This window comes from Beta vulgaris, chromosome 6 (assembly GCF_026745355.1).
Source record: "Beta vulgaris subsp. vulgaris cultivar EL10 chromosome 6, EL10.2, whole genome shotgun sequence".
Lineage (NCBI taxonomy): Eukaryota > Viridiplantae > Streptophyta > Magnoliopsida > Caryophyllales > Amaranthaceae > Beta > Beta vulgaris.
This window is the reverse complement of record NC_079207.1, coordinates 42,984,782-42,995,562: the sequence shown is the minus strand read 5'-3', so window position 1 is coordinate 42,995,562 and position 10,781 is coordinate 42,984,782. Positions and strand designations below refer to the sequence as shown.

The following is a 10,781-nucleotide window of genomic DNA, read 5'->3' as shown; positions in this document are numbered from 1 at the left end:
ACTTATGTGATCTTTGAACAAGGTTTTCTATATGATTTTATGGTCTAAAGGTTGGAACCAAAGCTTGTACAAGGATGTTTAGAAGAGTTCTATGAGAGAAAATGGGTGTCAAAGAGGAGAAAATATGAGAAAGGAGACGAAAACCCAGAACAGCCTTTTATGCCTGTTCTGGCGGTACCCAAGGAGGAGGGAAAGGTTATCTGGGCAACGTCGGTTTCTTGGAGTTTCTGTGTGATTCTTACTTAAGGTGTTAGCCTTTGGTGTTGGCTATCATGCATACAAAGGGTTTTGAGAGATCGACACTTGAGTAGCTGCTAAGCAGCTTTCTTTGAGGATAATCACAGCTGGCCAGGTTTTACTATGTATGTAATTTACGTTATTAAACCACGTAATTCTTGGGCATAAATGACCTTTTTAACCTTAACACATATCAAGCATGTCATATATCAAGTTTGGTTAGGTTCTGAGCTCGGATTCAATCCCGAAAGGCTCTTTAACTGGAAGGTCATCGTTACCCGATAAAACAATCTCCATACGATTTTCACAATCTTAATGTTTAAGGCTCTCAAGGACTTTTCAACTTATCTATTGGTTTCCAAAGTCTTCTTAGCCAATAAGAATGGTAGATCTTACCTACTTTTGCCTCGTATGGTGTTGGAGAGTATTCTAATCTACTTTAAGCACTACAACCAAATGAAACTTAGCATAACTGATAGTTTCAAGTAACTATCTTCCACCTAGAACCTTAAAATCCTATAACTCTATATGAAGTAGTCAATTAACTTACGTAAAACATATAAGTTAACTAATTAAACATAATATCATAGGAAATACACAGTTAGACTGCTCTGTAGTTACTTTAAACGATCTCATGCTTTAGCACATAATCAGGGTTTTGAGTTAGGGCTTCTTAGGGCTATTACATTTATCCCCTCTTAAAAGAAGTTTCGTCCTCGAAACTTGAAATATTTACCTTATTGGAATAATTGTGGATATCGATCCCGCATATCAGATTCTTTTTCCCAAGTAGCCTCTTCTTCTCCGTGATTAGACCACAACACCTTTACAAGCGGAATTGTTTTCTGTCTTAATACTTTTTCTCGATGGTCTAATATTTGTAACGGTTTTTCTTCATATGTTAATGTCTCATCTATCTTCAGTGGTTCATAGGATAGCACTGGGATGGGTCATGAATATATTTCCTCAATTGAGACACATAAAATACATTATGTACTTTGGACAGTTCCACGGGTAGAGCAAGTTCGTATGCTACCTCTCCAACTCTACTCAGAATCTCATATGGACCGACATACTTTGGACTTAGTTTCCCCTTTGCTCCAAATCTTTTCACTCCCCGTGTAGGTGAAATCTTGAGAAATACTTTATCTCCAACTTCAAATTCTAACTTTCTCCTTCTTAAGTCAGCATACTTCTTCTGACGATCTTGTGCCGCTTTCATCTTTTCCTGAATCATTTTAATATGCTCCATTGTCTCTTGAATTAATTCAGGTCCAGTTGATACTTGATAATTTAAGTCATCCCAACATATCGGCATACGACACCTCGACCGTACAGTGCTTCATAAGGAGCCATTCCAATGCTTGAATGATGGCTATTATTATATGAAAACTCAATTAGTGCTAAATGATCCTCCCATGATCCTTGGAGTTCCATTACACAAGCTCGTAGCATGTCTTCTAGTGTTTGAATTGTTCTTTCTGTCTGTCCATCAGTAGACGGATGAAATGTTACTCATATTTAGTCGTGTTCCAAATGCTTCTTGTAACTTCTCCCAAAAATGGGATAGAAAACGAGTATCTCTATCGGAGATGATAGTCCGTGGGGTACCATGCAATCGTATGATCTCTGAATATATGCATCTGCCATCTGCTTCATTGTCCAAGTAGTCTTCATGGCAATAAATCTACCCGTCTTTGTCAGTCTGTCCACAATCACCCATATAGAATCTTTTGACTTTCTTGAGCGAGGCAATCCTATGATAAAATCCATAGATACAGAGTCCCACTTCCAATCAGGTATTGGTAAAGGTTGTAGCATCCCTGGCATCTTCCCTCGATCGAATTTAATCTTTTGACATGTCAAACACTTTGCAACAAATCTCGAAGCATCTCGTTTAAGTCCCTTCCACCAAAATGTTTTCTTGAGGTCCTTCACAAGTTTATCTCTTCCTGGGTGAATGGAATAAGGGCTATTATGGGATTCCCTTAAAATTTTATCCTTCAATTCACGGTCATCTGGAATACACCATCGATTATGAATCATAATACCTCCATTCTCATGAAGGTGAAAATCAGTAGATTCCCCATTTTCTATCTTACATCTTATGTCTTCAGGAATGGGTCATGTTGTTGTTTCTGAATAATTTCATCGAATAAAGTTGGTTGAATAGTCATTGCATTAAGGATACCTTGAGCTTCTCCAATGACCAGGTCTAATCTCCTCATCTCCTCATAAATTTCTTGTGGTACAGAAATGAGTCCATTCACCATTCTTCTAGGTATTCGACTTAGAGCATCAGCCACTCGATTGGCTTTTCCTGGATGATATTGGATGTCTATCTCATAGTCCTTGATCAATTCCAACCACCTTCGTGTCGCATATTCAATTCCTTCTGTGTGAAGATATACTTTAAACTTTTATGATCAGTAAAGATTTTACATGGAACACCATATAGATAGTGTCTCCACAACTTCAAAGCAAATACAACAGCAGCTAACTCCAAGTCGTGCACAGGATAATTTCCCTCATGAGGTCTCAATTGTCTAGAGGCATAAGCTATAACTTTCCCTTTCTGCATCAATACACATCCCAACCCTTCTTTTGATGCATCACTGTATATCTCTATTCCTCCTTATCAGTCGGCAGGGTTAACACGGGTGCGCTAGTTAGCTTTCGCTTCAATTCTTGAAAAGCCTTCTCACATTTTTCCGACCATTGGAATTTCACATTTTTCCGTATCAGTGATGTAATAGGTAGGGAAATCCTTGAAAAGTTATCCACAAACTTCCTATAATACCCTGCTAAACCCATAAAACTCCGTACTAATATTTGTTGGTACTGGCCATTCCACAATCGCCTTTATCTTCTCAGGATCAACCATCACTCCCTCTTTTGAAATTACATGCCCTAAGAATGATACTTCAGATAACCAAAAATTACACTTACTTAACTTAGCATATAACTTCTTTTCTCTCAGTACATTTAATACTATCCGTAAATGATCCTCGTGGTCTCTTTTATTCTTCGAATACACTAGTATATCATCAATAAAGACCACTACGAATTGATCTAAATAAGCCTTAAAATATCTCTGCATTAAATCCATAAATGCAGCTGGAGCATTCGTCAACCCAAAAGGCATTACCACAAACTCATAATGACCATATCTTGTTCTAAACGTTGTTTTAGAAATATCTTCATCAGCAATCCTCATTTGATGGTATCCTGATCTCAAATCTATCTTGGAGAAAACCTCAACACCTTTTAACTGGTCAAATAAATCATCTATTCTAGGAAGAGGATATCTATTCTTGACTGTAATTTTATTAATCTCCCTGTAATCTATACACAGTCTCATTGTTCCATCTTTCTTCTTAACGAATAACACAGGGGTCCCCATGGAGATACACTTGGTCTAATGTATCCCTTCTGCAACAACTCCTCTAATTGTTTCTTTAATTCAACCATCTCTGCAGGGGCCATCGGTATGGACTTCTGGAAATAGGCGTAGCTCCTGGCACTAAATCGATGTGAAAGTTCACTACACGTCTAGGGGGTAATCCAGGTAATTCTTCCGGAAATACATCTGGGAATTCCTTCACTATCGGAATTTCTTCTACTTTTAAGGGACTTGTGGTTGTGTCAATTACATGGCACAAATAAGCATTTCTCCCTCTTCTTACCTCCTTAGCAATCTTCATCATGGAAACAATTTTCACTCTCGATTTCTTCATAACTCCTTGATATACGATTTTACCACCTTGTGGAGTTTTTAACTGGATCGTCTGTGCTTCACATTCAATTACAGCTTCATATTTACTAAGCCAGTCCATTCCCAAAATTACATCATAATACCCTAATTCAAATTGTACCAAATCGGCCATCAACTCAGTACCCGCTATACTTATACAACATTCTTTACATAAATTCTCACACTTAACTCGTAAACCATCAGGAAGGTCTATTGCTAAGTCAATTTTTGACTGTTTTGGGGTTGGATTCAATCTTTTAAGCAACGAATGGGATATAAAGGAGTTGGATGCTCCAGAATCAAAAAGAACATATGCAGGTACATAATTCACAAGGAAAGTTCCGGAGATTACATTACCTCCATCTTTAACAAGTTCAGCCTCCCCGCTTCCATTGGCATCCAGATTATCATTTTCGACAAACTCGGGTTGTGCCTCTTCTTCAGTGCCCATGGCATACATTCTTCCAGCTACCTTCCCTGGATTGGCATACGATCCTCTTTGATTATTGCGATTAAAAGTCGATGCACCTTGGTTCCCTTTTGCATTACTCATTCCGAATCTGCTAGGTCCAGTTTGTGTTCTTACATATCCAGCTTCCTTCACATTCTTCTTAGTCGTTTCGGGGCAGTCTTTAGCAATGTGCCCAGGTTTCTTGCATCAAAACATATAGACTTTCCTTCACAATTCCTTCCAAAATGCATCCTTCCACATCGAAAACATCCTCGATTTTTGGTTGAGTAGGTTGTTGAAAGTTTGGCGTACGTACAACGGTTGAACAACTCGAGGCTTCTTACTTTTCTCTTCTTCCTCGCTACCAAAATTCCTTCTTTTGTTTATTTCGTTCTCTTTCTCACTAATCCTTTCTTGCGCCAATGCTCTATCATATAATTCTTGAAAATTGATACAATGTCCAACTCTCTTCTGATAAGTGAAATTCAATCCTTCGAAATACCGTGTCACCTTGAACTTTTCCGACTTCACTAAGTCAGGTGCGAATCGGGATAGCTCGACAAACTTCGCCGTATATTCTACTATCGACATCTTACCCTGACGTAAGGTAAGGAATTCACACTCCTTCTTAGTCTGAAGTGCTGGAGGATAAAACCTTTCCCGTAATTTCTCAAGGAACTTATCCCAAGTAAAATCAGGTCGTTGAGCAATATTTTTCACAGTCTTCCACCACATATCTGCTTGTCCATCTAAATAGAATGATGCTAACTTCACTCTTAGATTTATTGGACAATTCACCATATCCAGGAGTTTTTCCATATAAGCGATCCAATCCTCGAACTTTACTGGATCAGGTTCCCCATCATAAGTCCTAGGATTGTGTGATGCTAACCTTTTATAAAACTTTCCCTCATCATCTGTATCCTTATTCTCCAACAGATTCAACAATCGGGTATTCATATTTTCTAACTGGTTAATTCTAGCCTCCATTTGGTGAGTTGAGTCACCAGATCCTGATGATGAAGCACCAGCTCTAGTTCCTACCATCCTAATTAAAGAAAATGAAATACTATTACCTTCCCACTTATTAAATTAAGCACATAACATAAAAGTAAAGTAAAGAACAATCACATATGCACACCAAAATTTGCTCTTATATAGAAGCATATAGTTTCAACTTATACAACCATATCCGAGTAATCAATAATACTAGCTACATATGTATATACTATTTACATTAGTTAATACTACTATTTCTAACATATACACGGCTCATAGGCCCAAAAGTTAGTATACTTATATATATCCTAACATCATATACCCAAAAAAAAGATCATTTTCACTTTAAGTTCCTTCCAACAATCTAATCTAGTCGAAAAGTATCTCGTACATAACCGCTGTCACTACTACTCCCTGATCTATCTGTCCTGGTTGAAATCCGAATCGTAACTTGAGCTACCCTCATAAGAGTAACTGATTTCATCTTCGATATCTTCATCTCCTTCTATTCTGATCTTCTATTCCGTCATCTTCTATCTCAACCTCTTCTTTTCCATTTCCGGATCCTCCTCTTCATTTCTTCACTATCAGAACTAATATTTATATACTCAATTTCCTTATGGTCTTTCTCGGCTGATTAACTTCTTCAACCTGCTTTTAGTTATCCTACTAGGACCTGCTTCATCCTAAACTTCCTCTTTTTAGGAGGCACTTCCTTATTCTTGTTACCACCACCATTCTAGCATTTCCCAATCTATTTGAGCTCTATTCCTTCATTTTCCTAGTCTTATACTCTTCATATGTATTGATAGTACCTCTTTTCTCCCCTTACGATCCACTTCTTAATCCTCCTATAAACTTCCTCAACTATTCCATTGTATCAACTTCTTGTCTATCGTAACATAGTCGATTTCTGACCCCCTTAATTCTCTGTCAGGAATATAATAGTCTAATATCTTCCAGTATTCTTCCATAAGATCTCTCCATGGATCATTCAAAGGCAAAGTCTTTACTAATGATAAGCTTGAACTTCCGGACGAGCATATGGGTTTTCTTCTCCCCGGCCCATTGCTTGATTATATTCCACAATTGCCTTCATTACTTGTCTTGCACAAGCAGGTGCATTCGTATAACATAAGCTAGCAGAGAATAGAGTGTCTGGTTCACGAACCCCTGGAATATCTTCACCTATGCTTTCAAAAGGGTCTGTCCATGTATCCTCAGAATCAGAAGTTTCAATCACTATTGGCTCCCCTCTACTTCCTGGATTCATCTACATCATCAAAACATAACATCAATTAACAACTAGTCCAACTCAAACTTCATAGTAATCACCTATAATAACATAGAATAGTAATACTTATACATTCCAATGTCTTAATTTAGCTCGGATACCACTTGTAACAGCCTAAATCCCCACTAATCTTAATCAACATCGTTTAATCACAACGGAAGCGTTATCAAACTAAGATTTGGACTATTACCATGACATTCTCAAATTATAAGGAAGAGAATATCGAATTACCTCAAAAACATACTTTATACATTACTTAATGCATACAAAGCTGTCCTCATAAGAGCTCTTAGGTTACATACACCAAAAACTGACTAAAGTTCAGTAGCCTATCACTTGCTTAACTATGTAAACATATGTATATAGATGTCATTACTTAATTTACATTATTGAAAGTCTATTACAAAAGTAAACACCTTCATCACATATCCTCGTACCAACCTGCATCAAAATCAACTCTGCCACCCACCGAGTGACAGGCCACAGAAATGACAAAACAATCAGCAAAGCTGAGTACACACAGTATAATAGAAAATACAAGTTTAGGTGTATTTTGAAAACTAACACATAGTTATAATAACAGATAATCACCCTTAACTTAGTTACTATGGTTTCAAAAATCAATCGTTTGGCATGAACGCGAGTGGAGAGGGGTACCACGCAGTACCAGCTGTCTCCAAACTAGTGAGGGTCGTCACCCAGCCTTTTATTGTTATGCTTGCAAGACTTACCCGGACATGTCCTATAACGCCAGGATTGCCCTCCTGGAAGGCAACAACTAGGGACTCTACCCGCCCTAACTCGGGGTGCCTATTCATGCCTCACTTTCATATTTATAAAATAAGATATTTAATGGTTTATACTTTAAACCTCAATACTCAAAATTCTTATCAACTCATCCTGAATACTCTTACTTTGATAGTTGAGAAGATTTAGGGTTTTCATACTTGAAACTAGTTTTTAATATAACAACTTTGATAGAACTTAACCAATTATGTCTTAGAGACTTAAATAATACTCAAACATATATTTCATCAAGAAATTACCAATTATCAATTACTACCTAAGTTCATGTACTAAGCACATCCCATTTAGAAGCATAATCGTAATGACTTAGTGTATAAGTGTTGTTTAGGTCAATTGAAACATCTCTAATGAACCTTAGCATGTTATACTATGTAATATACTCAATATACACATAATAAACACATATCATACATAAATTCATTTCATAAACATGCTTACACAGAAAGAAACAATCACTTAACTATAGATGGAAATCTCTAGGTTAAACCAAACTAAGTGTGTACCTTACTAAGGATGCTTAAAGCTCACGAAATTCCTTAATCCACTTGGTTAACTACTCCTACAGCTTCCCCTGAATGTATAAAATGCTAAAGATTAGTTTCAACAAGCTTATAGATATGAAAAACTAAGCTTAAATACAAGAGTGTAAACTGTTGAACTTACAGCAACTTATGTGATCTTTGACAAGGTTTTCTATATGATTTTATGGTCTAAAGGTTGGAACCAAAGCTTGTACTACTTTGTATGGATGTTTAGAAGAGTTCTATGTAGAGAAAATTGGGTGTCCAAGAGGAGAAAATATGAGAAAGGAGACGAAAACCCAGAACAGCCTTTTATAGCCTGTTCTGGCGGTACCCAAGGAGGAGGGAAAGGTTATCTGGGCAACGTCGGTTTCTTGGAGTTTCTGTGTGATTCTTACTTAAGGTGTTAGCCTTTGGTGTTGGCTATCATGCATCAAAGGGTTTTGAGAGATCGACACTTGAGTAGCTGCTAAGCAGCTTTCTTTGAGGATAGGTCTGAGCTGTAATTTCAGCTGGCCACGTTTTACTATGTAAGCAATTTACCTTATTAAGCCACGTCATTCTTTGGCTTAAATGACCATTTTAACCTTAACACATATCAAGAATGTCATATATCAATTTTGGTTAGGTTCTGAGCTCGGATTCAATCCCGAAAGGCTCTTTAATTGGAAGGTCATCGTTACCCGATAAAACAATCTCCATACGATTTTCACAATCTTAATGTTTAAGGCTCTCAAGGACTTTCCAACTTATCTATTGGTTTCCAAAGCCTTCTTAGCCAATAATAATGGTAGATCTTACCTACTTTTGTCCTCGTATGTGTTGGAAGGTATTCTAATCTACTTTAAGCACTAAAATCAAATGAACTTACTAACTGACAGTTTCAAGTAACTATCTTCCACCTAGAACCTTAAAATCCTATAACTCTATATGAAGTAGTCAAATAACTCACGTAAAACATATAAGTTAACTAATTAAACATAATATCATAGGAAATACACAGTTAGACTGCTCTGTAGTTACTTTAACACGATCTCATGCTTTAGCACATAATCAGGGTTTTGAGTTAGGGCTATTACAATAAGGGTTGTGGTGGTTAGTTCATGGAAGAGCTTAGAAAGTATGAGTAATTCAATTTGTTTATCAAAATTGTTGTGAGGATGGTTTATGATTGTTATTGTTTTGAGGTCGTTGTTGGAGTATGTATATGGAGATAAATTATGAAGTTCGAGCTATAGTGGTTATCCAGAATTCGAATTATTGGGAATGTTTCAAGGTACAACATGTCCTTCCACCTTTGAATTTATATCCATGTTTTATGTGATTTCATGTGCTGAGCTTAATAAGCCTTTTATATAAATACAGAATTATTCAAAGTGTTATTCGTGTGTTTACAAAATTGTTAACTACATATTATTTTAAGCTATGAGCGAAAGCTATATATGTGATGAGTTTTATTGAATGATATTTTTATGAAGAACTGATTGGAGGTAGTTGAATCCTTCAATAATATAGATGTCTGATATTATTAAACCTATTTGTTTCCACATCGAATTTATAATAAGTTTCTTATGCTTAGTAAGTTGATCTTTTATATGAAAGTGTAGCTATGAGAATTAAAGCAAGGATCTTTAGTATATCTAACTATATAAGTGGTTTTACAACAAGTACTTCTTTACGAACTAAGCGGGACGTCGACTCGATATCTTTATGAACTCGCTTTCGATTTAAACTATAGTTATTTTGAAAGTTTCAGAGAAAAAAAAAAGGAATTTTGATCAAGGATGTTGAGTTAAAATTTCAGGTTTAAGGCAATTGTGAAAATATTTGTGATATAAGTTTTATATGGAATTCTGAAAGTATGAAAAATACTTTATTATGGTTTGGGATTTTGATTATATATGATCATGAACTTTGAAAATTATGACTTGGAGTTATGAACAAATATGGACTCGTGAAATTATAAATCAGAATTTTCTAGTTTATTAATGACGGGGAGGATCTTTACTCCTACTTAAATTTTTATGAAGAAGTTCTCATAGGAAAAAGTCTCTCAAATTTGGGTCAATTTAATGAACATTATTTTTGGATTTAAGTTTGGAAACACGTAAGTCTAGTGAAACAAGTTATATCTTTACAGAATATCATGGATGAATTATGTTATATGGAGTTTGGAATCTAAGTTAGAATGAGTTTGTTGTGAGATGGGTACTTGTAAATCTATTCAAATACAATTGTTGTTTTGAGGATATTATTAGAAGTAGTCAAATATACCAAGATTTACTTATGGCGTATAAACAAGGCTGAATGATATCACCTGAAGATATCTCCGAAAATAATATGGAGCTTGGTTATATAAGAATGAAGATTTGTGATGTCATAATTGAAGGATGAAGTAATTGTTGGGAGGTTCTAACTAAGAATGAAGATGTTATGTGGTGGACGTAGATTAGATAGTTAGGAAATAGTAAATTTGGATGTGAATTTCAAAGGTCAAATATTAATTTATGAGTTAATGGAGTTGTTACGAGAGGTTTGTGAGTTCAGAGGATGTGTAGGATTTGAGATATGAATGTCGTATCAGTGAAATAAAGGATCCAATCTTGGTGGTGGTTTAGAGAGTATCGATTAAAGAGATATAATTTACAATACTTATGTAATAAAAGATCATATCCGCAAAGGGGTCAAGTAAAAGATTTGGAGCATAATTTCTTCTAT

At 36.0% G+C, this 10,781-nt stretch overlaps 1 protein-coding gene across 1 annotated transcript; it reads right to left on the bottom strand.

Annotated features, from left to right (window-relative positions):
* Positions 1 to 3,695: 3,695 nt before the first annotated feature.
* On the bottom strand, positions 3,696 to 5,489 carry LOC125498642 (uncharacterized). The gene is made up of 2 exons (XM_048646884.2): positions 4,953 to 5,489; positions 3,696 to 4,643 (listed from the first exon to the last, which is right to left on the bottom strand). The coding sequence occupies exons 1-2, from the start codon at positions 5,487 to 5,489 to the stop codon at positions 3,696 to 3,698; spliced, it is 1,485 nt and encodes a 494-aa protein (XP_048502841.2).
* Positions 5,490 to 10,781: the final 5,292 nt, after the last annotated feature.

Bases quoted from the DNA above. Each gene is read 5' to 3' on its own strand.
- LOC125498642 (XM_048646884.2), bottom strand. From the start codon at position 5,489: ATGGTAGGAACTAGAGCTGGTGCTTCATCATCAGGATCTGGTGACTCA. The intron at 4,644-4,952 runs GTGACACGGTAT...TTTTGATGCAAG, and splicing joins TGAAGTCGGAAAAGTTCAAG to AAACCTGGGCACATTGCTAA.